Below are 27453 nucleotides of genomic sequence, written 5' to 3'. Positions count from 1 at the left end.
AATCCTATGAATAGAAGGAAATGAAAATAAAACACATACATATTCTGAAGTAGTCCCATCACATTTCTTAAATACTCTACAGGACAATTTTAAAAGAATACGGGCCATTTTTATTAAGGCTTGATATATCACACCTCAAAGAACATCAATATGGTTTACAATTCAAAATCAATGGAGAGGCAGAAAAGGCTCTATCAAACTCATTTAAGTGATTCAAACAGAGGATTCAAACAGAGACTGGACAGATTCCTGGGGGATAAAGGGATCGTGGGATACTGAGAAAGTATAGAAACCCAACCAGGTCGTGCATGTGCAAGACCGGAGGGCTAGGACTTCGATGGGAAGATAAGACTCATCAGGAAACCAAGGTGGCATGGGGGCCCCTTCTGATGATTTAGACAGGTCATGACCTGTTTGGGCCGCCGCGGGAGCGGACTGCTGGGCTAGATGGACCTATGGTCTGACCCGGCGGAGGCACTGCTTATGTTCTTATGTTCTTAAATACAACTTTGGCATCTGTATTCTGAAGAATCTGGAGTTTAATGTGTAACCTAACTGTAAGAGATGAATAAAGACTATTACAGTAATCCAAATGAGATAAGATATAAGCCTGAACCAAAATAGGAAAGTGTTTTTCATCAAAGTAGTGGTGAACATTATATAACAGATGAAGTTTAAAAAGCACTGTCTGAACAATATGATTAACTTGGTGTAACTACTTTTATTCACACCTTTATTGATCAAGGTAGTTCGGTAATTCTTGTGCCACTGGGCCTATTCTTTGCATTTGGTTTGGTATACCACAATTTGCTCTTGGCTTGATTACATGACATAAGATTACCAGATACCGTTTGGCTGGTTCCAATCTTATCTTTCATCTCGCTCCTATGTGGTTTACCATCTCTTATTGGGTCCCACAAGGCTCTATATTGGTACCAGTGCTATTTAACATTTTTCTTTCCCTTTTGTTGACTAATCCAGGCTTTAGGGTTAACATTGTTTACGCTGATGATATTCAGATTTTGGGTTATATAGATCTTTTATCTGCTTTGGCTTTAGCAAATTTCAGTGGTAAATTAGATAAAATTGCACAATGGCTTAGTGACTTAGAGGGAAGAATGGCCTAGTGGTTACAGCTGCTGCTGCAGAACCTTGAGGTTGTGGGTTCAAGCCCAGTGCTGTTCCTTGTGTCATTTAACCCTCCTTTGTCCCAGGCATCATAGGTAGATTGTGAGCCCACTGGAACAGAAAGGGAAAATACTCAGATTACCTGATTAGATTGTGAATCACTCAGATGGCTTTGGTGATTGGCAATATATCAAATACAAAATATGAGGGAAAGATGGTAGAGTCGCTGATACAGGACCGCATCATTGATCACCTTGCAGACACGGGCTGATGAGGACCAGTCAGCATGGTTTTAGCAAAGGCAGATCGTGTTTGACGAACTTGCTGCACTTCTTTGAGGGAGTAAACAGACAGATAGACAAGAGCGACCTGGTTGACATTATATATCTGGATTTTCAGAAGGCATTCAACAAGATTCCACATGAACGACTACTTTGTAAAATTGCAAGCCATTGGAATCGAGGGTGAAATACTCACGTGGATTAAAAACTGGCTGGCGCATAGGAAACAGAGAGTGGGGTAAATGGACAATACTCGGACTGGAAGAGCGTCACCAGTGGGGTGCCGCAGGGCTCGGTGCTTGGACCCGTGCTCTTTAACATCTTTACAAATGATCTGGACATTGGTATGATGAGTGAGGTGATTAAATTTGCAGATGATATGAAGTTATTCAGAGTAGTGAAGACATAGGGGGATTGCAAAGATTTGCAACGTGACATAATCAGGCTCGAGGAATGGGCATCAACATGGCAGATGAGGTTCAACGTGGATAAGTGTAAAGTGATGCATGTAGGTAACAATAATCTCATGCACAAATACAGACTGTCAGGGGCGGTACTTGGAGAGACCTCCCAGGAAAGAGACTTGGGAGTTCTGATTGACATTTCGATGAAGCCGTCCGTGCAATGTGCAGTGGCGATGAAAAGGGTGAACAGAATGCTAGGAATGATTAAGAAGGGGGTCATGAACAGATCGGCGAAGGTTATCATGCCGCTGTACCAGGCCATGGTGCACCCTCACCTGGAGTACTGCATCCAGCAGTGGTCGCCATACATGAAGAAGGACAAGATACTACTCGAAAGGGTCCAGAGAAGAGTGACTAAGATGGTTAAGGGGCTGGAGGAGTTGCCGTACAGTGAAAGATTAGAGAAACTGGGCCTCTTCTCCTTCGAACAGAGGAGATTGAGAGAGGACATGATCAAAACATTCAAGGTACTGAAGGGAATAGACTCAATTGATAAGAACAGGTTGTTCACCCTCTCCAAGGTAGGGAGAACGAGAGGGCACTCTCTAAAATTGAAAGGGGATAGATTCCGTATGAACATAAGGAAGTTCTTCTTCACCCAGAGAGTGGTAGAAAACTGGAACGCTCTTCCGGAATCTGTCGTAGGGGAAAACACCCTCCAGGGATTCAAGACAAAGTTAGACAAGTTCCTGCTGAATCAGAATGTACATAGGTAAGGCTAGTCTCAGTTAGGGCACTGGTCTTTGACCAGAGGGCTGCTGCATGAGCGGACTGCTGGGCATGATGGACCACTGGTCTGACCCAGCAGCTGCAATTCTTATGTTCTTATGTTCAAAGGAAAGTGTAGTATCCAAAACAAATCCAAGTACTTTGTAAATGCATTCAATCTTTAAAAACAAGTTGTTAGTTATTAAAAGTTTATCTGGTATAGAGCTGGTGATGTGATCTAACCAGAGCAGTTTGGTCTCATCTTTGTAAAGTCTGAACTTGTGTATTTAGCTATAATGCTAAATCATAGAAATACATATAGCAACTTTGGTTGGAGTGATAGATTGACCATCATTTACTGGGATTAGTAAAAGTGATTAGCATTGCTCCTCTGTGTCCTTATTCCTTTTCCCTCCATACCTAGCATCTCTTCTCTCTCTCACTTTCCCTGTACTCCCTCCATGTCCAGCATCTCTTCTCTGTCTCCTTGTACCTTCCCTCTCTCTTCTCTTCTTCACAGATTTCCCACCCTAAGGCCAGTATCTCTCCCTCTCTCTTTCAACCTAAACCTCCCCTCACAGTTTAGTGAGGCTCCCTCCTGGGTCTCCAGCATCATTTTCCCTCGCTTTCATCCTTCCCTCTTTCTTTTCCTCCTCCAGTCAGTCTCAATCTCTTTCTACCCCCTGCAATCAACATCTGTCCCTCTCCTTCTCCCATTTCCCATCCAGCACCTCTACTACTACTATAAATTATTCCTGTCTGATTGTCCCTCCCCCTCCTGGTCCAGCAGAGCAGCAGTTCTCCCTCATTGGGTCAAGCACCTCTCTCACCCGCAGGTCCAGCATTTCTCCCCTTTCCTTCCCCCCCTCCCTCCGTGGTTCCAGCACCTGTCCCACACTCCTGTTCCTCTCAGCCCTTTGGTGCTGCTAACGTGCACCACATTGATTGAAAGGAGCTACCTTGGAGCCTCAGTCTTCCCTGTGACACATCCTACTCACACAACAGGATGTTGCATTAAAGAAGAACATAAGAACAAAAGCATTGCCTCTGCCGGGTCAGACCAGGGGTCCATTGTGCCCGGCAGTCCACTCCCGCGGTGGCCCCCCAGGTCCATGACCTGTAAGTGATCCTTTACCTAAATCGTGTATTCCCTATTCATTTAGTGTCCTGTATAGTTACCCTCTATCTGCACCCTTCAATCCCCTGCACCTTCAGGAAGTCATCCAATCCCTTTTTGAAACCCAATATTGTACTCTGACCTATCACCTCCTCTGGGAGCGCATTCCAGGTGTCCACCACCCTCTGAATGAACAAAAACTTCCTAGCATTTGTTTTGAAACTGTCTCCTTTCAACTTTTCTGAATGCCCTCTTGTTTTTGTTGTCCCCACTTGTCTGAAGAATCTGTCCCTCTCCACCTTCTTTATGCCTTTCATGATTTTATAAATCTCAATCATGTACCCTCTAAGTCTCCGCTTTTCCAGGGTAAAGAGCCCCAGCTTCTCCAGCCTTTCAGCATACGAAAGGTTTTCCATGCCCTTTATCATCCTAGTCGCTCTTCTCTGGACTCTCTCGAGTATCGCCATATCTTTCTTAAGGTATGGCGACCAGTATTGGACACAGTACTCCAGATGCAGGCGCACCATCACCCGATACAGTGGTAGGATAACTTCCTTCATTCTGGTAGGGATACCCTTTTTGATAATGCCCTACATTCTGTTCGCTTTCTTTGAGGCTGCTGCACATTGCGCCGCCGGCTTCATTGTTTTGTCCACCAATACCCCCAAGTCTCTTTCTAGGTTGCCTTCCCCCAGTACCCTCCCTCCCATCGTATAGCTGTACATTGGGTTCCCTTTCCCTATATGCAAGACTTTACATTTCTCAACATTGAAGCTCATTTGCCATCTTTCTGCCCAGTCGCTCAGCCTGTTTGTAGATTTTTGCATTCCTCAACAGTTCTGACCCTGCTGGAGAGTTTTGTGTCGTCCGCGAATTTTATAACTTCGCACTTCGTCCCTGTTTCCAGGTCATTTATGAATATATTGAACAGCAGCGGTCCCAACACTGACCCCTGTGGGACACCACTTGTGACCCCTTTCTAGCCAGATTAGTGTCCCTTTACTCCTACCCTCTGTTTCCTGTCCGCCAGCCAGTTCCTGATCCATCTGTGCATGTCCCCTACCACCCCGTGGCTCCACAGTTTTCTTAGTAGGCGCTCATAAGGTACCTTGTCGAAGGCTTTTTGGAAATCCAGATATACGATGAAGGGACACATCACAGGGAAGACCGAGGCCCTGACGCAGCTCCTTTCAATTGTTGTAATGCTTCTACTGGCAATGATCAAGGCACATTAGCAGCATCAACAGGTCACAGGGAGTGAGGGGGAGGGAGAGAAGAAGAACTGCCAGCAGCCAAAGTGGTCCTGGAACAGATGATCCTAGGACAATGTATGGAGTGAGAGTTTGGGGGTGGTCCTCCTGTGGAGAGTCATGCTTGCCACTTAGGCTTAGTCTCCCCAAGCCCTTATGCTCCCACATAAAATGTATAAAACATAATAAAATGCTAAATTAAAATTAAAAACACAAAGATAAAAATGTGTGTAGCGGTAAAACTGTGCAGGCTGAATTAGTGAATTAGTCTTCATCTGTCATCACCTACTGTGTTAATGTATAAAATTCTAAATTCTGGGTACAATGAATAGATGTAAAGAAGAAACCAAGAAAGTAAAACCAACTTTAATTTAGGAAAATGAGCTTCAGTGGTTCAGATAAATTTTGGATTTTTTTTTCATCTGTGACACTTTTTCTTGGCCCGGCATAACTCATCCAAAGATGTTACCAGATGAGAAGAAATCTAAGTGACTTCAAAAATTAATCTCTGGATAATTTGTATGCTGGTCCAAAATCAGTGTCATGGCCTTCAAAGACTCCATTTTTAAAAAAAGAGAGGACTTTTGCTTTGAAGGACTGTTGAGATACTGCAGGCTTTTTGGCTTGGTCTACCCCTTAACCTCACCTGAATTTATCTTCACCTTCAGCCATCTCTTAAGACACTCCTGGTGAACAAACTGTAGGCTGCCCATACACTGACAAGGCTCCAGCAGTGGATTGGTCGGACTTCCCCCAGCGATCTGACAGATCCTGCACAAGTCTCCTTCCTCTTCCGACTCTTCATCTAGCAGGCTAAACACAAAAAGGATAATTTTAATAACAGGACACCTAAGCTAACAAGGTACATAAGCACCTATGATGTGTCTGTTTTATAAAGGCAGTAAACGTACATATATGCCTTTGTAAATTCCTTTTCCAAGACAGGTGTAACAATGTAGAGGCTGAGCGAAACTGGTGATTTTGGTTCCAGCTAAAACAAAATCTGGGACCAAAATCCATCACTTGATTTCATCTGGAACTGAAACCAAAACTAAGTGTGTGACTCAGTACCCCTGTCCCTGAGAAAATCCAAGCCCATCGCCTTCCCCCCACCCTGCAGAAAACCTGTTCACTGCCATCTTTGAAATCCCCCTCCCCCCATAGGCTCTCCCCGAGCCTACCTTTTAAAAGCCCTGTGGTCTAGTGGCCTCTTTGGGGCAGGAGCATCCTGAATTCCTCTTGTCCCTGCTAGCCGCATGGTGAAGGTAATAATAATAGCTTTATTTATATCCCGTCATACCTTTTCAGTTCAAGACGGTGTACAACAAGAGGTGCTGTAAGGACAGCAAGGTAACATCAATTAGAATTGGGGAGGGACAGAAAGACAGTTATGTGATGAGGTGGCATAGGGTAGGAGGAAGAGGTATGTAAGATGGTGTTGCACAGATTTGGAGGATCAGGTGAATTTGTCAAATAGGTGGGTTTTTGTCAAATAGGTGGCTGTGACTTCCCACTACAGCCTTGCAAGACTGTTGCAGCAGGTCACATTTTAGAATTGGGAATGATATGAGCAGGAAGTCTGAGTTGCTTCTGCTCCCTGCTGGCTGCATTGTGAAAACGGTGGCTGTGACTTATCACGGCAGCCTCAGGAGACTGCCTCAGGAGATCATGGCTGCCATTTTGGAAATTGGGAATAGCATGAGCTCATACCATTCCCAATCCCAAAATGGTGATTGCAAGCTCCCGTGGCAGTCTCGTGAGATATGCACGTATCTTGTAGAATTCTATAAGTTAAACACCATATTTGTTTCTCATTCCCTCTGTAGTCCTCTACCCTTTCTACCTCTTCATCCCTTTCTATTTCCCTACATGAGCAGCATATATTGATTCACTATTTTTGTCCAGTGTGTCAGTCATAATTAGATTGTAAGCTCTTTCGAGCAGGGACCGTCTCTTGAGTGCTTAATGTGCGTGCGTGTATCTGGTAGTGCTATAGAAATAATAAATAGTAGTAGTCCAGTCCATGTGTGTGCCTACCTGTCAAATATGTGCTACATAACAGATGTATGTATTTACAGAAAAGTGCTTAGGTAGAATTTTGGTGTTTATATGAATATTTGCACACATACACATGTATATTCCACTATTCTCTTTTATGCACATAATTAGCACATAATTGTGCACACATACTTTATAGCAGTATTTCCCAAGTCGATCCTGGATTATCCCCCTGCCAATCAGATTTTCAGGATATCTGCATTGAATATGCATGAGAGAGAGAATTGCATATGTTACTTGTTTTTTTCAAGGAGTTTTGGAGTCCAGCTCTGGCTGTGTGAAATATAGCACAAACTGGCCAATATTCAAAGTGATTTAAGTGGGGAAAGCAAGGCTCCTGCCTGCTTAAATCGCTTGAGCTGTCCAGCCACTTTAAATGGCTCTGAGCAGCCATTTAAAAAAAGGGCAGGTCAGGAGTAGTATAGGGGGTGGCACTGGGGAGGAGCTGGCAGTTATGTAAGTGCCAGTAATATTCAGTGCCGGCACCTGCATACTTAAACAGACAAATTTAGGACAGCAAATCAATCTCAGACATATTTTTTGTGGCTATCCTGAAGACCTGACTTGCAAAAGGGTACTCCAGACCAACTTGGTAAACACTGCTTTATAGCACTGCCCTGAAAGTGATCAAGCACCAAACTCTAATGGTCAAGGTCAGCAAATGTCATCTGTCAATCCAGAAACACCCACATAAAATAATGTCATAAGCTAACCAGGGCTATCTTATGTTGGAGGGAGTTAGATGTAGGAGCAAAATAAAAAAGCATTAATTATTTGTTTATTAAAACCTAATGTAGAGAACAATATGACATACACAAACAAAACTACACTTACTAAGACAAAGAAATAATAAGAACATTAAAAATAAAAATGGAAATAAACCATGAGCCATGGAAAGGGTAAGAGAAGCATGGAACAGCCTCTTAGAGAGGGTAAGGATCACCTAGAGTTTATGATAATGTAGCTGATCTTGTAGTCTTTATCCTTCATCAGAATATATGCTTCTATTCAGACAATATTCAAAACCAATCATGCATTTGCTGGCAGATGGCAAACACATAATTAGCCTATCTGTAGATTTTTATAAAAAAAAAAAAAATACAGTGATACCTTGGATTACGAGCTTAATCCGTTCCAGGAGCATGCTCGTAATCCAAAATGCTCGTTTATTAAAGCGAGTTTCCCCATAGGAAATAATGGAAACTCGCTTTGATACGTTCCCACCCCCGAGGCCAGCGGTGCTGCTCTATCCCCCCCCTACGAGAACCGGCATTTCTCCCCCAGAAGGCCCCCCCTGCGATCCGGCACCCTCCCCCCGCGATCCGGCACCACCCCCCCGCCCCGATCGGGCACCCCCTACGCCGCGATTGGGCACCCACCCGCCACTTCTTACTGTCATCTGGGCACCGGCACCGGCATGTCCTGTGCGTTGGTGCCGGTGCCCAAAGATCGGCCTCCTCTTCTTGCTGGGTCTTGAGCATCTGTGCATGCTCAAGGCCTGCGAGTTCACGTTCTCTCCAAGATCTCCGAGAATCTCGGAGAGAGCGTGAACTCGCAGGCCTTGAGCATGCGCAGATGCTCAAGGCCCAGCAAGAAGAGGAGGCCGATCTTCGGGCACCGGCACCAACGCACAGGACATTCCGGTGCCGGTGCCCAGATGACAGTAAGAAGCGGCGGGGGGAGGTGCCCAATCGCGGCGGGGGGGGGAGTGCCGGAACGCAGGGGGGAGGGTGCTGGATCACGGGGGGCGCCGGTCACAAATCGAAGCATGCTTGGTTTCCGAGGCGCCGATTTTGCGAATGTTTTGCTCATCTTGCAAAACACTCACAAACCGGTGCACTCGTAAACCGAGGTACCACTGTATATATATGGATACTGTCAACTTATTTAAATTGTTGAACAGCCAGATATTATCTATATCAGGGGTGCCCAATAGGTCGATCGCGATCGACCGGTAGCTCGCCAAGGCAAAGTGAGTCGATCACCCAGGACTCATTTTGCCTTGGCGATCTAATGGGCCGATCAGTCTTCCTCTCCCCGACGTCAATTCTACCGTCGGAGAGGAAGTTTGGGCCAGCCAATTGCTGCCTGGCTGGGCGGAACTTCCTCTCAGACGGCAGAATTGACGTTGGGGAGAGGAATGCTGGTCGGCCCGAAGCAGGGAGAGCATGGGGCGGTTGGCGTCGGCTTTGGGGCCTGTTATCCATTGGTGGTGGTTTAGGTCCTGTTCCCCGATGGCAGCGGCAGTGGCAGTGGCTTGGGGAAGGGCAGGGAGAAAGAAAGAAAGAAAGAAAGAAAGGGGGCAGGCAGGGAGACAGAAGGAAAGAAGAGAAACAGAAAAAAAGAAAGGGGGCATGAAGAGAGAAAGAAAGAAAGTCAGGGAGAGAGGAAGAAAAAGTTGGGGGAGGGAATGAGGAAGCATACAGGCTGAAAGAAAGATTGGATGCACAGTCAGAAGAAGAAAGTGCAACCAGAGGCTCATGAAATCACCAGACAAGGTAGGAAAAATGATTTTAAATTTAGTGATCAAAATGTGTCTGAATTTATATCTGCTGTCTATATTTTATAATATGGTCCCCTTTTACTAAACCGCAATAGTGGTTTTTAGCGCAGGGAGCCTATGAACGTCGAGAGCAGCGCTGGGCATTCAGCGCAGCTCCCTGCGCTAAAAACTGCTATTGTGGTTTAGTAAAAAGGGAGGGGGGTGGGTATTTGTCTATTTTTGTATGGTTGTTACTGAGGTGACAATGCATAGAGTCATCTGCTTTGACCTCTTTGAAAAAACCCCGGAATAGGAATGATAATTAACAATTCTATGCGTACAATGTGCGTTGTGTTTTTTTTTAATTTTATTGTTGGTAGATCATTTTGACTTGGTCATTTTAAAAGTAGCTCGAGAGTCAAAAAAGTGTGGGCACCCCTGAGCTATATATTTCTGAGCTGGTAAGGAGAGGAGAGGACAGGACAAAAATTAACCAGATAGTGGTGAAATTCAATAGCAATCCAGATAAATTATTCATTTAGACCAGGGGTGCCCACACTTTTTGGGCTTGCGAGCTACTTTTAAAATGACCAAGTAAAAATGATCTACCAACAATAAAATTTTTTAAAAAACCCACAAAGCATACTGAAAGGCAGAGAAAATGTTAATTATCATTCATATTCCAGGTTTTTTTTCAAAGAGGTTAAGGCAGATGACTCTATGCAATATCACCTCAGTAACAACCATACAAAAATAGACAAATATACCCCCTCCCTTTTTACTAAACCGTGATAGCAGTTTTTAGCAGGGAGCTGCGCTGAATGCCCTGCGCTGCTCCCGATGCTCATAGGCTCCCTGCGCTAAAAACCACTATTGTGGTTTAGTAAAAGGGAGCCATAGTGTAAATTCTCAAAACGGACACATTTTGATCACTAAATTGAAAATAAAATCATTTTTCCTAACTTTGTTGTCTGGTAATTTCATTAGTCTCTGGTTGCATTTTATTATTCTGACTGTGCATCCAATATTTCTTCCCTTCTTTCAGCCTCCTGTATGCTTCCTCTCCTCCAGACCTCATTCTCTCCCGGAACTTTTTTTTGCCTTTCTCCCCGCCCCCTTCTTTCTTTCTGTCTCCCTTTCTTTCTCTTTCTCTCCTTGCCCCCTTTCTTTCTGTCTCCCTGTTCCCTCTTTCTTTGTCTCCCTGCCTGCCCCCTTTCTTTCTTTCTTTCTCCTTGCCTTCTCCCAAACCACTAGGTTTGCTGCCATCGGGGAGCAAGCCCCCAAGCCATTGCCACCTCAAGCTCTCCCTGCAGAAGCGTTGCGCTGACCAGCATTCCGCTACCTGACATCAATTCTGACATCGGAGAGGAAGTTCTGGGCCAGCCAGGCAGCGATTGGCTGGCCCAGAACTTCCTCTCCAATGACAGAATTGACGTTGGGGAGCGGAATGCTGGTCGGTCTGACACTTCTGCAGGGAGTGTTTGAGGTGGTTGTGGGGGACGTCGGGGAGAAATAGGCTGATCGGCCCGGTAGATCGGGACGGCAACACGAGTCTATCACGGAGCCCAGGATGGGCTCCGCGATCGACTTGCGTTGCCTTCCCGATCTACTGGTCATTGCGATCGACGTATTGGGCACCCCGATTTAGACAAATAACAGGTCTGAACAAAATGTATAGTACCAGCAAGGTGACCACTCTCTCTATATATATATATTCAGTGCCACTAACTATGCAGATAGCAGCATTGAATATTAAGATAAGTGCCAGTGCATAAATAGCAGGGACACTGTGCCAGCTGATTTTTAACTCTTAAGTTTTATTTAGGCAAAAAAACAGAAAGAATCAGCTGTGCTTGGAGGTGTATTAATCCTGATGGCTTCTACTTTCTTAAAATGCCTTGACAGGAGAGATAGAAGTCTAAAATCAACACAAAATTATACTGTATTCTAGGATCTCAGCTGCCTCCCATCCCCCCCCCCCCCCACACACACTATTTTTTTTTTTCATCAGTACACCGCAAGTGGGATTCTGCTGCACCATATGTCTCGACTTGGTGGTAAGTGCTGAATAAGGCAAAATCATGATTTTTATTTCTGCATTTGCTGAGGAAATTCCTGGGCTTCCTACTCTCTGATCCAGCAGTCCTGGTTTTCAAATTCACATCGTAATTATCATGTTGTCTTATATATTGCTAAAGAAGGTAGAACTACATTTCCTAGAACACTTTGGGGTAATATTCAGCCCGTGATGGTCAGCATTTTTTTAAAATGCTGAGAGCTGCGGGTACAATTAGCCTCAGATATTCCATGCCAGACCATATCCAGGCATCCAGAGCTAATTGTGGTTCTCCAGGTAGCTGGAGCTTATGCGGGTCCTGGTCAATATTCAGAAGGGGCCAGCATAAGAAAATTATGCAGGCCCTGGCTGAATATCAGCTGGGAAAGGCATACATTTTTTATGGTTGAGCGTTCCGATTTCCCCCTCTCACCCACCCAAATCAGCTACCTCCTACAGATTCTCCTTCCCCAAATACCTTTTACCCAAGCACAAATCAGAAGCACCCTCCCATCCTTCGTGGTCCTGATGGGGTTCTCTGGTGGTGCAGTTGGGGCAGGAGTAAGGTGACCATACATCCCGTTTTGAACGGGACAGTCCCTTTTTCACATCCCCTGTCCCGTTGTCCCCACTCACAGCTTCGGGACGCCAAAATGTCCCGTTTTCAGAGAGGGCGTCCTGAAGCTGTGAGTGGGGACAACAGGACAGGGGATCGCAGCCTGGATTCAGGCCCCGCTGACCCTCCTATCTCTCCCTCCCGACCCTCCCAGCGAGTTAACAACCTCCCTCCAATAGCGTCGGCAGCCGCAGCAAGCTAAACAGGCTGCTTCGTGGCTTTCTCCTGCCGGTGAAGCGTCACTGATGATGTCATCGGTGATGCGGCAGAGGGATTCGCGGGCAGGAGAAAGCCGTGAAGCAGCCTGTTTAGTTTGCTGCGGCTGCCGTTGCTACTGGAGGGAGGTTGTCAACTCGCTGGGAGGGTTGGGAGGGAGAGATAGGAGGGTCAGTGGGGGTTCAGTTGAGAGGGGGGAGAAGCGGTCTACCTGGGTGCTCCATTACCATCTTCGGGCAGCAGCAGCGTTTACAATTCGCTGCTGTCACTGGGTTCAGGCCTTGCTCTCTGCCAGGTCCTGCCTACTTCCTGTTTTCATGAAGACAGGACCCGACAGAGAGGAAGGCCTGAAGCCGGCAACAGCAGTGAATTGTGAATGCTGCTGCTGCCCGATGAAGTTCAGGACACCAGGCCTTGGGTGACAAGGAGGAAAGGGAGCAGAGGGGGAGAGAATTGGGGAGAGTGTTGAAGGAAGATGAGGGAGAGAATGAAAGGAAATGCCAGGGCTTGGAGGGAAGGAGGAAGGTATGCCAGACCAAGGGAAAAGGAAGGAGGAGATGTCAGAACATGGAAGAGGAGGAAGAAAAGGAAAGGAGAGAGATGCTGGGAATCAGAGAAGGGATGATGCCAGACTGTGAGGTGGGAAGGAAAGATAGGAGAAGAGTGTGATGCCAGAGCATAGGGGAGGGGGAGGGGGTGGTGACAGAGAGAGAAAAACGGAGAGGTGACAGAGTTGAAATCAATCATGTACAAAGGAGAGAAGGGGCAAGGGATAGATAGTTTATGGAAGGAGCATAGAGGGAAGATGCCATATGGAAGAGAGAGAGAGAGGGTGCACACTGGATAGAAAGAGCACAGAGGGCAGTGAATTGAAGGGGCGAGATAGAGGGTGAACAGTAGATGGAAGGGGTAGAGAGAGGGAAACAGACACTGAATGGAAGTGTGAGGGAAAGGGGGAGCAGATGCTGGAAGGAAGTGGGGAGGAGAAAGAAAAAAGGGCACATGCAGGATTGAGGGAAGAGGATAGAGTTAGTTACTGGAAGGGGTGAGGGAAAGAGGTGGCAAGCTATAGGTAGACACAGTGAAAGGGAAATTGAGGACTGAATAGTAAAAAAGAATTAAGACAGAGGCAGAAAATAAATTGAGAAGGAAGAACAGGAGGAAGGGAGCGGAGAGAGAGATGCCAGAGCAGGGGGGGAGGAGAAGAGACAGATACCAGACCTGGGAGGAGGAAAAGAGGAAGGAGACAGATACTAGATCCGAGGGGAAAAAAGGAGGAGAGAGATATGCAAAAATCTGCTGGGAGGGAGGAAGGAAAGAAAGAAAGAAAGAGAGAAAGAGGCAGAGAAAGGGGGGGTTGTAAGCACATTAGAAAGACTACAGAGAAAAAGGCTTTGACGAAAGTGGAAAGACAGGAGGCAGATGCAGGACTATGAGAGGTTCAAACAGAGGGGGAGAGAGAGGGAGACCTGGAACAAAGGTAGAAAGGAGAACTGACACTGAATCTGGGGAGGGTAACAGAGGGAAAAGAGAGAGAGATCTGGACCCAAAGGGGATGGGGCTGGATTCTGAAAGAAATGTTGAATGCAAAAGAAAGAAAGATTGGATGCACAGTCAGAAGGAAATGCAACCAGAGATTCATGAAATCACAAGACAACAAAGGTAGGAAAAATGATTTTATTATCAATTTAATGATCAAACTGTGTCTGTTTTGAGAATTTATATCTGCTGTCTATATTTTGCACTATATTTGTCTATTTTTCTATAGTTACTGAGGTGACATTGCATATTTTAAAGTAATCTGCCTTGACGTCTTTGAAAAAACCCTGAAACTCGTAAATGATAATTAATATTTTCTCTGAGTACAGTGTGCATTGTGGGGGTTTTTTAAATATTTTATGTTTACCATTATGAATTAATAAGATATTGTGTGTACAAGAAAATGAATGGAAGAAATTGTGGGCGGGGGCTAGGGCAGGATTGGGGGCGGGACTGAATATTAATAGATGTCCCGTTTTGATGAAAAAAATAAATGGTCACATTAGGCAGGAGTGAACCCCACTCGCTCCTGCTCCTAGCAGCTGCCATAACAAAATGGTAGCTGCAACCTTCTGCTATCCTAAATTTGTCCTTTTAGGTATGCAGGTGCTGGCACTGAATATTGCTGGCACTTACATAACTGCCAGCTCCTCTTTAGTGCTGCTCCCTGTACTGCTCCTGACCTGCCCTTTTTTTAAATGGCTGGTCAGATCTATTTAAAGTAGCTGGACAGCTCCAAGCAATTTAAGTAGGCAGGAGCCTTGTTTATTTATTTATTTATTTATTTATTCCATTTTCTATACCGTTCTCCCAGGGGAGCTCAGAACGGTTTACATGCATTTATTCAGGTACTCAAGCAGTTTTCCCTCTCTGTCCCGGTGGGTTCACAATCTATCTAACGTACCTGGGGCAATGGGGGGATTAAGTGACTTGCCCAAGGTCACAAGGAGCAGCGTGGGTTTGAACCCACAACCTCAAGGTGCTGAGGCTGTAGCTTTAACCACTGTACCACACTCCCCACTTAAATCACTTTGAATATTGGTCAGCTTGTGCTATATTTCACACAACCAGAGCTGGACTCCAAAACTCCTTGAAAAAAACAAATAACAAAATATTAGAACAACGACACATATAGCCTGCCAATTCCACCCCCCCCCCACCCTCCCACTAGAGCAATGCGGCAGATCCATGGCTTCCCCCTATTTGTAACTATGTCTTTTCTCTGCTTACCTCAGGGTTCTTCCTGAATTTTTGTTCTGTTATTGTGTTTTCACCAGCTACCCTGAGAAGCCATTCCATGCATCTATTACCTTTTATGTAAAAACACCTTTTTCAGAGTGTTTAGAAACCTTGGTTTCTTATTTAATAATAATGGGGTCAATATTCATATTCAAAGTGATTAAACCAGCCAAAAATGGCTCCTGGCCTGATAAATCAATTTTTGTGGCTAATCAGATATATTAGCCAGAGTGGTGTTGAAAATGTCTAATTAGTGTCCAAAGTGAAACTGGCTATTTGGGGAGCTCCAGTTAGCACTAAGCCAGTTAAATGCTGGTATTCAACAATTAGCTTGCCAAAGTAACCACATAAATAGGACCACATAAAAGTCAGTCCTATCTTTATGTGGTTTTACCATAACCAGTTAAGTACTGAACATTGCTGTTATCCCCCTTTTACTAAGCCGTGGTAGAGGTTTCTATCACGACCTGGAGCATTAAATGCTCTGATGCTCATAGAATTCCTATGAGTGTCAGAACAGTGTCAGAACATTTAGGACCCTGGACCATGGTAGAAACCTCTACCATGGCTTAGTAAAAGGAGGGGGGGAGGTTAATTGGCTATATTTTTGTTGGCTCCATATACTCTAGGGATAACTCTGGTAAGCTGCTTAAGTAAAGGCAGATTTAAACTTTATGAACACCAACAGACAAATCTATAGCTGATCAAATATGGAAGAGCTTTTGCAATGCAAGAAAAGAAAATGTTGTGGAACATACCGTAATAGTTAAATCAGCCAACAAAAAAGAAACAAACAGATAAAAGTAATATTCTAAAAAGTAATATTCTAACAAGTATTCACAGAGCTGGCTAGCTACCATTTTTATATAGGAACTAGTGTTTAAGCCCGTTACATTAACGAGTGCTAGAGTAGATGTCTGTCTGTCTGGTTTTTTTTTTCTTTTTCTCTCTCTCCTTGGATGCTGTCTGGCTGTCTGTCATTCTTTCTGTCTGTGTCTCTCTCTGGCCCCCTGTCTGGCTGTCTTTTTTTCTGTCTGTCTCCCTGGCTCCCTGCCTGCCTTTATTTCTGTTGCACCATGCCTGCCTGTCTCTCCGTGGCCTCCTTCGGTTTTCCCCCCTCCCAGAGCAAAGCATGATTGCTGTCTGCCCCCCAGCACACCCCTCCTCCCAAAGCAACCCCTTTCCCTCTCCCCCTGGCCCCTTGTTGTGCCATGCCTGCCTGCTCCATGGCCCCTTTCTGTTTCCCCCCTCCCGTTCTTACCATCCCTCCATCCATGGTTCCTGGTGTCTTCTGGCCCACTGGCACGAACCGCTGCCGCCGCTGCTGCTCCTCTTCAACAAAGCAGCCTGCTGAGGTTCGCTGGATGGCTGTAGCGAACTTCGCAGGCCGCTCTCCACCTCGTAGCACGTTCTCTCTGATGCAATCGCATCAGAGGGAACATATTATCGCGGTGGAGAGTGGCCTGTGAGGTTTACTAAAGCTGGCCGGCGAACCTCAACAGACTGCTTTGAAGAGGAGCAGCAGCAGCGGCAGTGGTTCGTGCCAGTGGGCCAGAAGACACCAGGAACCATGGATGGAGGGAGGGTAAGATGGGAGGGGGGGACCAGAAGGGGGCCACGGAGCAGGCAGGCATGGCACAAAAGGGGGAGAGGGAAAGGGGAATGCTTTGGGGGAGGGGTGTGCTGGGGGCTGGGAGTTGCCGGTGTGTTCCCTGCCTCCGTGTTCCAAAATGGAATTCAGCACAGAGGGACATAGCATGGTGCAGCGATTACAAAACCCTAAGTGTGCATGCGCGCTTAGCGTTTTATTATAGAGGATAATTGTTATTGTGTCTATGTTTGTTTTGTTTGTATTTTATTTTTTATTGTGTATGTACTTTTATTGTACCCTGCTTAGAGCTAAAGGATAATATGGGTCTGATCCCGTTAATGCTTTATCTTATAACAAAATGCCTCACCTTTCCTGCAGCTTCTTCAGCTTCTCAGGATCAGCCTGGGGTTTGTTTCTCTCTTTTTCACTGGCTGCAGTAAGGGCTGCTATTGTGCTTATAACACTGGCCTGGTTCTGGAGATCAGATATGGTCACCAGAGTAAACGGTAATTGCTCTTGAAGTGTTCCTGTTAATTGATGGTTGCTTGCAACATTCAGTAATGCCAGGGGATAAGGAGCATTCATAGTCGAAGAAGACCTCTGTGAATCAGATGTGATTATTTCTCCATGTAGGTCACCCCTTGGAGATGGGCCTTCGGGGCTGTTCATGATATTCTGAGGATCCCTGACACTTGCTTCAGGTTCCTGGTTCACAAGCGATAAAGAGTCTTGGTTTTCTACCCTAGTTAAAGAATCTCTATTTCCCATCAGTGTGAAAGGAGTTCTTGGGCTTCCATTCATATCCAGCTCCAACCCAACAGGATTGTTTAAGACCAACTCTCTTTGTGTAGAAGGCATTAATGGCCTTGGAAGGTTATAAGAAGAAATTAATATTGGTGTATGAGTTGGTGTTCTTGCACGTGAGGCAAATGAAGGACCTTGAGGATTTTCATTGGCTTGCCATTCTTCATCATGAACACAGAAGGGAGGTGTACTGTCCACAATAATCTGACTGGTACTAAAAGCCTCTGCAGCAACAGTACTGTCAGAGTACTGTTGAAGGTTGGCATTTATTGGGCTGAATGAGGTTTCCCTTTCCATTTCATTATTACCATCTAACCCAGAATTCTCATCAGAAAGATCTGTAGTTGTCTTTCCTTCTAGCATACAATGTTCAGGAGATGCAGCCATTTGTGTTAATGGTTTATTGAAAGGTTCAGCTGCATCTGATGACACAATTCTGATACCACCATATTCCTCTCCAGAGCTTGGATGCATGATTTGCTTTGAAGATCTCCTGCCCAGTCTATCAGTCTTGTTTAAAATGACAGGAGATTCTTCTGCAGTACATGAAAGATTTTCTACTTCAAACTGATCATCTTTGATATCCTTGTTTCCTTCTGGGGCATCTTCAGTGTTCTGTTCCAATAGACTATAGAAATATTCATCTCTGAACCTAAAAGGAGAAAATCTTGATTGCACTCTTCTGGTAGATACTCTCGATGACTCGCTTGATTTCTTTTGCGACAAAAAGTCATTGGCTCCTGGAGAAACTGGTGCTGATGACAGATTCGGAGACCGATAAGTTTGCAGAAAAGCTGCTCTAGTGTTTACATTTGGCTTGCTGGAATGGTCTGACTTATTTTTCCTTTGTTGGCAGTCATCCTTGGCTTCAGCCTTGCTAATCTGCACACTGCCCTCCATCAGTGGATCTGCATTGACAACACATTTAAAACCTAAGGATCTAATGGTTTACCAGTCTTTGCTTCCAAACTTCAGGGATTGGCTTTTTTTCATTTAATAAACCCAGTAGAGCACATATCATAACACACTTTACAAGAAATAACTTAGACAAATTAGCTATTATTTCAGATTTGCTCCTGCACACAATGCAACAGGCAGAGTGTTTGATCTATTGAGCCTATGAAAATGACAGATTAGGTTCTTACCTCGATAATCTGGATTCTGTTAAAATACACAGGAGTCCATACTTGAGCTGTTGATTCCCATTTCCAGTGAACTGCAGAAGGATATCCCTTTAAGAACTTTAAACTCCTCACCTTCTGCAATGGAGCACAGCACTCCCCCTCAGTTGGTACCAAAGCAATCAAACTACACTGAAACATAAGAAAAGAGAAGGAGAGGCCTGGGGAATTCCCCCGGTAATAATCATATTCTGCTCTGTTCTGAAACTCAGAAAATAGAACAATGATTAATAACCAATTAACAAGTAAACAGTGAACAATAAATCAAGCACATGAGTAATTAAGAGCCGATCTACTAAGGGTAATGAACATGGGTTATAGGACCCTCCTAAGAGGAAAGAGAGAGGGAAACCCCCAGGACCTGAAACACATCTTTTCTGAATCTTAAATACAGTAGATGAGCAGAGCCCTGGGAACATCCAGCTTGCACAAAAGTTTATCCTATTTGGCTGAACCTGTAGGCTGAAAGGCGGGCAGATGAAGTTCCTGATTAACTTGGAAGGCGGAGACCACCTTGGGAAGAAAGGAAGGAACCGTGCACAGAGAAACCCCCCAACTCTGTAAAACGGAGAAAGGGTTCCCTATAGAAGAGGGCTGCAATTCCAAGATACCTTCTTGCCAAGACTGGCGGACAATAACACTGTTTTGACTGTAAGGTCTAGCAGGATAGCCTCCAAAATAGGCTCATAAGGAGCACAGGCCCTTCAAGACCACATTGAGGTCCAAAGACAGGAACTGTCTGCACAATGGGGGTCTCAGTCTGATAGTCCCCTCAGAAACTAAGAGACATCCGGGTAAGAAGCTAGAGACCAAAGGCCGCTCCAAGTCCAAAAGCATGAGATACTGGCTATCTGCACTTTGAAGGACAAGATGCAAAGCCCTTTTCAAGAGAAGCTTGCAGGAAGGCAAGGATCACTGGAATGGGAGCTCTCTCTGACTCTACCTGCCCCTTGGTGCACCATAACTGAATGGTCTTCCAGGTCTTAACATAAGCCACAACCATCACAGGCTTCTTAGCCCTAAGGAGGGTCATAACCACAACCTCCAAATAGTCTTTCCAAATCAAGGCCATGCGGTCAAGAGCCATGCCCGTAAGACCTAAGAACATAAGATTTGCCACTCCTGGATCAGACCAGTGGTCCATCATCCCCAGCAGTCCGCTCACACAGTGGCCCTTAGGTCAAAGACCAGTGCCCTATTTGAATCTAGCCCTGGATGAACAGGCAGCTTCAGGGATCTGCCTCTCTGCAGTCCCTCTTCATAGTCCTATTCACTAGCTGACATGATGGGAAAAGCAATTTTTAAGGTTTTTCTCACCTTGTAGGGCAGGGGTCTCAAAGTCCCTCCTTGAGGGCCGCAATCCAGTCGGGTTTTCAGGATTTCCTGAATGAATATGCATGAGATCTATGTGCATGCACTGCTTTCAATGCATATTCATTGGGGAAATCCTGAAAACCAGACTGGATTGCGACCCTCAAAGAGGGACTTTGAGATCCCTGTTGTAGGGTATGTTCAGGTGTGCAATTTTTTTTATGAAAGATCTTGAAATGTTCATAATTTCTTACTAATTAGAACATATGGATTTGAGACACAGAAACATAAGCCTTTCTAAATTTTTTTCAGGTTGTAGAGTTACCGATGAAATTCTGCATTTGGTACCAAACAAAGAAAACTTCAGGCTAACATTAAGAGCTATTAAATTGTGGGCAAAAAGTAAGTCCTTGAGGTTCTTTACCTGAAATGAAAACTCTGCATGTTGATTTTGTAACCAGTGGAAATATTCTTGGTCAAACTCAATTTATAGTGGTTTCTTGTTGACTGTGGCTTCAATAACTTCTTGGGATGGGGAATAAAAGATAAATATTGCACATATATATTTCAGGTTTCTTATATACTTTGTCACAAACATTCCATGATGCATTCATCTTTAAAAAAAAATATTTCAGTGAATGTCTTTCTAGGGAGAGTTTAGAAGAGGTTTTAGTTAAAGTTCTTGCAAAATAGTCTTGCTTCTCTCTCCTTCCCCCCCCCCAATTTCGTATCCATGTTAATACTTTTGTAAATTGTCTACTGTGATACATAGAATATTTGGAAACCTAGAATATTTTGAAAAACATTCTGTTTTCTAGTCCTAAAATTGGGTCAGAGGACTTCCGGCGGAAACATGGAGCTGTAAACAGCTAACTGCGGCGGCTCCGATACACCCGTCCTCGGATCTGTTAATTACCGGCATCTAGCCTCCCCGTTCTTTTCCCTGTGTCGGGCGGGAGTGTTCTTCACCGGTTGTTGGTGCGGGCTCAATTGTGGGCGATGGCCTCCAAGCTCTCCCGACTGGCAGGGAGGTCCAAACACCCAGACCTCAAAATGGCGGACCACGTGGCGCCCTCGTCTCCAGAGGCCCCGAACTCCGGATGGGTGGCTGAAGTCACGGCAGAAGTCCAGGTGGTGATTGAGAGCTCCTTGGGAGATAAGTTGCAGCATATCTTGGATAAACTTGATACGCTGGATCAGCGTTTTGCAACGCTCACCTCGGAGGTACGGGAGACGCAGCAGCATGTTAGCGCCACGGAGGACTCGATTCAGCACCTATCCCACGAGCAGGCAGGGCATACTTCTACCATCGCGGCATTGCAGGCAAAGCTCGACGATCTGGAAAACCGACCGCGCCGCAACAACCTGCGCTTTATTAGCCTGCCTGAATCATTGAAGGAGACGGAGCTCGGGGATTTCTTAGAGCGCTGGCTGCCAGAGTCCCTGTCCATTCCGCGGACTCTGGGTCCCTTGAGAGTCGAGAGGGCTCATCGTCTGGGGCCTCGTCGGGAGTCTGCAGATCGCCCGAGGGTGGTTATTTGCCACCTTCTTAATTACCGTCATAAAGTAGAGATCCTGAGAGCATTGCGGCAGGGAAAGAAGTTGTACGAGAATCGAGCAATCCTCTGCTTCCAGGACTATTCCGCAGAAGTTTCTCAGGCTCGTTGACGGTTCTCGCCCTTTTGTACCCGGCTCATCCAACGCCACATCACTTTCTCCTTGCAGTACCTGGCCTGTCTGCGAGTGGTGCATCAGGGCAGGGCCCATCATTTTGACACCTTGGAGGTGGCGCAACGTTTCATCACGGAGCAGTTCCCGGAGGGCCCTGTCTGACGGGCGACAGAGGACGACAGGACATGATCGTCGGAGGGTCCTGACTGCCCTCCGCCCCTTGGACTTTGTTGAGGGGGCCTCCTATGGTCCCTTAGCCTGGGGCTTGCGGTACCTCCCTTGTGGGGGGCCTCTTGTCTCTTGCTATTTTTGCATTTTTGGTATGGTTTCTTTGGGACATTTGTCTGGTATGGGGGTGAGGGGGGGTTGGTGGTTTGTTGTGTGCATGTGGGAGCTGGAGGGGGGAGGGGGGCTTCTGGGGCTTCCTTCTTCATCTTCAGTATTGACTTCCTTTGTTGCGCTCTAGGGGTGCCCTTCTTGTTTCTTCCTTTCTTGCATTTCACTTAGGAGCAGCTTGGTTGTAGCTTGGGTCCTAGCCTATTGGTGGGGTGTTATGGAAGGATTCCCAGGGTGGATGTACACAGTTTCCTGGAAGTGACACCAGTTTGGAGGTGTCCTGGGTTTGAGGTAAGGGAAGTAGGGTGGGGGTGGGATTGTACGTAGGAGGAAGGGGAAGTGGGAGGTTTCTTGGGGCTGGGGTGGGGGGAGGGCTGGGTTTTCAGGGAGTTTTTTTGTTGGGATTGAGGGAATGGGTTCTCAGTGGGTGGGGGGGAGGGGCATTCGCTTTTTGCAGGCGGCAGGAGTTTCTTTGGGGGCTGTTTGGGAGCCCACGGTCTGAGCTGGAGGGGTGGAGGCTGGGACACCCTTCTGGCACCCTATGGGAGGTATCTATTGGTGGTCTTTTTCTTCTGAATACCCTGTTCTGGAGTATACGTTAACCTCGTGGAACGTAGGGGGTATACATTCCCCCATAAAACAAAAAATTTTACAACGTTTGAATCATTCTAAAACCTCTATTGCTTTTTTGCAGGAGACCCGGTTGTCCTCAGTGGAACATGCTAAGCTCTGTATCTGGTGGGTGGGGGCTCACTTGGAGGCGCCTGCGGTCGGGGATAAGGGTGGGGTTCTCATTCTGATTCGGAAGGGCCTTTCTTTTACTTATGGAATATTTATGCCCCTAACAATCCTCCGGCTCGGTTTTTTCGGGGTCTTCGCAACCAACTTTTGCAATTCGGTGATGTTCCTCTGCTTCTTGGGGGGGATTTCAATGAGGTCCCTGACCTGCACTTGGATCGTTCTTCTTCCACTGGGAGGGAAGCTGCTAAGCTTTGTACAGGGGCCCACATTTTGGAATATGCGTTGGGGTTGTTGGATGTTTGGCGGGTACTGCATCCTCTGGAGTGGGACTATTCTCATTTATCTCGGGCTCATGGGACACTATCCCGTATCGATTTGGTGCTTATCTCGCGTGTTTTGCTGCCCCAGGTGCAGGGGGTAGAACTGGGCCCCATTGAAATATCTGATCACGCTTGGGTGGGATTTCGCTGGTCATGGAGTGAATCCCAGAGTAGTCCGAGGGGGTGGCGGTTTCCGTGTTAGCTTTACCATGATGCTCGCTTTCAGGAGTTCCTGCTTCGGAGGCGGGCGGATTATAAACATGATAACCGGAGTCACGTGATGTGCTGAGCCGAGTGAGACGTGCCTTACTTGTGCTCCTGGGCCCAGAATCCCTCAGCACCAAACTTACTTTTTTCTGCTGGGCCTGCACTTTCCTGGACCTTTGGGGTCATGCATGGACAGATTCCTGCAGCACACCAGCCCGGTCATGAGCAGTAAATCGAGCTGCTCTACAAAAGAAAGGGAGACTAGATCGGCGCGGCTTGAACCTAAGATGGCGGCAGGGGACTTGAGTTCCGTGCTCCCCTTGTCGGAGGCTCATATTGCCGCATTGTCTTCTTCGGTGGTACAGGCATTGGATTCCAGATTTGACCATCTCTCTGGTTTTGGAGAAACAGACTGCATGAACTCATGGGCTGGGAGGCCCGGCTGGCTTCTTCTTCTCGCCGCCGCAGTACAGCCTTTGTGGACACCTGGACTCCCTATTTGGACACCTTGTCACCATTGAGTCATAGCCATGTTCTGAATCGCTTACAATGGTACTCTGCCTTACAAGCTTAATCTCTGTACGCTGCCTATGCATAATGGTTATCTCTGTTGGGAGAGGGGGAGGTTTGGGAGTTCAGGAGGGGGCTTCTGTGAGGCAGGGAGGTATATTGTTTGTAACCGTGGAGGACATCAGAGCACAGTCCTCCGCGGAGTCCGCTCTTATTGTTAAACATGGTTTTCAGCTGGAGTTCTTATTGTAGTGTTCTTTATTTAATAAAAAAGGATTTCACATAAAATTGGGTCACTTTCAGCGAAAGATTAGAAAAACTAGGCCTCTTCTCCCTCGAACAGAGAAGATTGAGAGGGGGCATGATTGAAACATTCAAGGTACTGAAGGGAATAGACTCAGTTGATAAGGACAGGTTGTTCACCCTCTCCAAGGTAGGGAGAACGAGAGAGCGGTAGAGAACTGGAACGCTCTTCCGGAGTCTGTCATAGGGGAAATCACCCTCCAGGGATTTAAGACCAAGTTAGACATGTTCCTGCTGAACCGGAATGTACTTAGGTAGGGCTGGTCTCAATTAGGACACAGGTCTTTGACCAGAGGGCCGCCGCATGAGCGGACTGCTGGGCACAATGGACCACTGGTCTGACCCATCGGCAATTCTTATGTTCTTATGTAGACCAGATCTGCATACCAAGGTCTTTGGGGGCCCATCCGGAGTCACCATGATCACCATAGCCCATGGTGGAAATACACAAAGAAGCAGATCTGTGGGCCAGAGCTGAACCAGAACGTCCAGCCCTGTGCTTCCCTGCTCAACTCTGTGTCACAGAGATTCACAAAGCAGCTCCTAGGAATACTTACAAGTCAAGCCTTCCAGCAATGAAACCTCCTAAAGTCCTGCCTAAAGCAGGCAGATCTGGTTTAGCTTTACCTAAGCCAGTTATAAGAAAACAAGTGGAAAGACTACATCCCCCAGCAGGCATAGAGGCAAGGAAAGGAAAGAGCAGGGCTGAAATACAAGACACTCCCAATCAGGCTCAAATTGGTTTAGGCCAGATGAGAAGGGCTCTGAGGGAAGGCTAATCAGCAGGGAAGACTAATCAGCTTCTTGCAGTAAAAGAAAAGGTGGTAGATTTCTCAAAGCAGGTGCCAGCTCCAGAAGCAGTTGGAGGGCCAGCTTCAGAGTACACTCCTCCCTCCTTATTTGCGGTTTTGGTACCCACGGTTTTGACTATTCGCGTTACATCATCCATGCCACTAACACCTATTCCAAATCAAGTAAAGGGGTACATACCTGCCATTGCAAAGGGGTAGGCTAATGCCTCATTTCCACTAGGCCAAGTGCAACCAGGGCTCATCTCCACTGGGACCCTCGCACGCCAGGCAGTGGCTGCCGCCGCCCCCCTCGAGCTCCTGTTGCTATGGCCCGGACTGGAGCACTGCCCAGCCATTGGCCGAGACCATGACCTGAGCACTGCTAGAATTTGGGTCCGCAGTTCTGAGGAGAGAAGACGGGCTGGGCGCGAGGGGACCCGGGGGTAAGAGCAGCGGCTTGGTGAGGTGGGAGGAGTTGAAACGACAAGATGGGAGTTGGCGGTGGGCTTCTCTCTCTCCTCTCCCCTGCTCTGTAGACAGGGCCAGGGTTAAGGAAAGACCCGGCAGGCGAGGGGAGGAAGCTAATAACTTTCTCATGTGTTATTCACAGTTTTCGAATGTTTTTAACAGAAAACATATGTGAAAATTATTTGCGGTTTTTCCGTATTCGCGGCTATGTAACCACCGCGAATACAGAGGGAGGAGTGTACACACCTGCTCCCGATCCAGCCAGCCAGAGCCAGTCAGCAGGTTGCAAGCCACGGATTGCCAGCCCACAGAATCAGGAAGCCACAGTCTACCTCCTGGCTACCAGCCCAGGCAGAGGTTGGTGATATAGAAGCCACAGAGAATGGTGAGTCTGTGTTTGGGCAAGATACTGAGATGGCTGATGAGGACCTTGCTTATAATATGGAGATAGGAGAGACAGTGTTGCCCAGTATAGAAGGAATGGAAATAAGCTAATCTTTTCCTGTTAAAGAGAACTGGGATAAAATTTGGACTGTGTACTAGATTAAGAGAAGGCTGATATATTTTTGTTTGAAGAAAACTTTACACTTGGGACAAGATTTTTTTCTCCTTTGAGATAGTGGGCTTGGAACTGACAATTGTTTGTGTTTGGAATGCTGCAATGATACACCAGGTGATACAAACCTGAAGAAGCCTGTTTGAAAGTTTGTTTTGATTTTGATCAATAAATTATACCAGCATAGTGTACCTCTGTCATTGGATCTGTTTTTTTTATTAGTCCGATACCAAGCTACCAACAGAACCTCATGTTCTGCTGAGGTTTTGTGTGCACTGGGTAAGGCCACTTGCTGAGCCCAGCTTGGCCGCGCCCGGTCACATCTGTAACTATAGAAGCAGGCTGCTTTTGCATTCTTGGCTATGGCCATGAGATCCATGCCCAGTTTTCCACAAGTCTGAACTATGAAGGAAAACGCCTTCTGAGACAAGGACCACTCTGGGATCCAGAGTCTGCTGGCTGAGGAAGTCAGCTTGAACCTTATGTACTCCTGCCACGTGGGCAGCAGAGAGAGCTTGCAAGTGAAGTTCCTCCCACTTATATATCATCCGAGCTTCCAGGTGAAGGGCAGCACTTCTGGTGCCACCCTGTCTGTCGTACGACACAGTGGTGGCATTGTCTGAAAACACCCTGACTAAAACAGTCAAAAGACTACAACTTTAGCAAAACCAGCCTAATGGCTCTCAGTTCAAGACCACTTGCACCCCAATGGGGAACACTTGACCTGGAGAGGGTGACTGCAGCAGAGGGCACTTCAGCCCCTGAGCTGGCGTCAATCATGAGAGTCACCCATGAATCAATTATGAGAGGCATGTCTCTTGCCAAGTTCTCCCCTTGGAGCCACCAACGCAGGCTGCACTTCGCCTCTGCCATCGAGAGATGCATCTGTAGGAAGTGAAGTTGCGGAGACCATCTGGACAGAAGGAAAAGCTGGATAGGTGCATTTGCGCTCTTGCCCAGGGCACCACTTCCAAGGAGGCTGCAGATACTGCCAGGCCATGGGCTAGGAAAGGGTCAAGATCATGAGGATCTGCGTCCTGAGTTGTTTGCATGGCTCGGTAAGAAAAACATGCACCTGCACTGTGTTGAAATGGACTCCCAGATACTCCAAGCACTGAGTTGGCTGAAGATGACTCTTTCAGAAGCTGACTATCCAGGTCAGGTCCTGTAAGAGACCCACCATTTGATGAACCACACATTTGCAGTCCACCAGAGAGGGGGCCCTGATCATCCAATCGTCCAGGTAAGGTTACATCTGGACACTCATCCAGCGAAGGTGGGCCAGTACAACCACCATCACCTTGGTATAGAGGTAGGGAGCTGTGGCCAAACCAAAGGAGAGCACCACAAACTGGAAGTGGAGTTGAAGCACGTGAAATCTCTGATTTCTCCTTTGAGCCAGAAAGATGGGGATGTGAAGATATGCCTCCATCAAATCCAGAGAGGCAAGGAACTCCCCTGGAGCCACAGCTGCTATGACAGAGTGGTCCATTTCCATGTGGAAGCAGG

At 46.5% G+C, this 27453-nt stretch overlaps 1 protein-coding gene across 7 annotated transcripts in view; it reads right to left on the bottom strand.

Moving 5' to 3' along the window:
* The window catches only part of MARCHF10 (membrane associated ring-CH-type finger 10), a 177336-nt gene that overhangs the window by 24702 nt on the left and 125181 nt on the right, over positions 1 to 27453 (bottom strand). For all 7 annotated transcript variants that reach the window (XM_033917637.1, XM_033917635.1, XM_033917633.1 and 4 more), the window contains 2 exons: positions 17113 to 18457; positions 5595 to 5761 (listed from right to left, as the gene is read on the bottom strand). In XM_033917637.1, the coding sequence (XP_033773528.1) occupies positions 5595 to 5761; positions 17113 to 18457 (1512 nt within the window). The remainder of the gene's footprint in view (positions 1 to 5594; positions 5762 to 17112; positions 18458 to 27453) is intronic.

This window comes from Geotrypetes seraphini, chromosome 13 (assembly GCF_902459505.1).
Source record: "Geotrypetes seraphini chromosome 13, aGeoSer1.1, whole genome shotgun sequence".
Taxonomy (NCBI): domain Eukaryota; kingdom Metazoa; phylum Chordata; class Amphibia; order Gymnophiona; family Dermophiidae; genus Geotrypetes; species Geotrypetes seraphini.
Note: the sequence above shows the minus strand (reverse complement) of the source record. Positions and strands in the feature narration are given on the sequence as shown.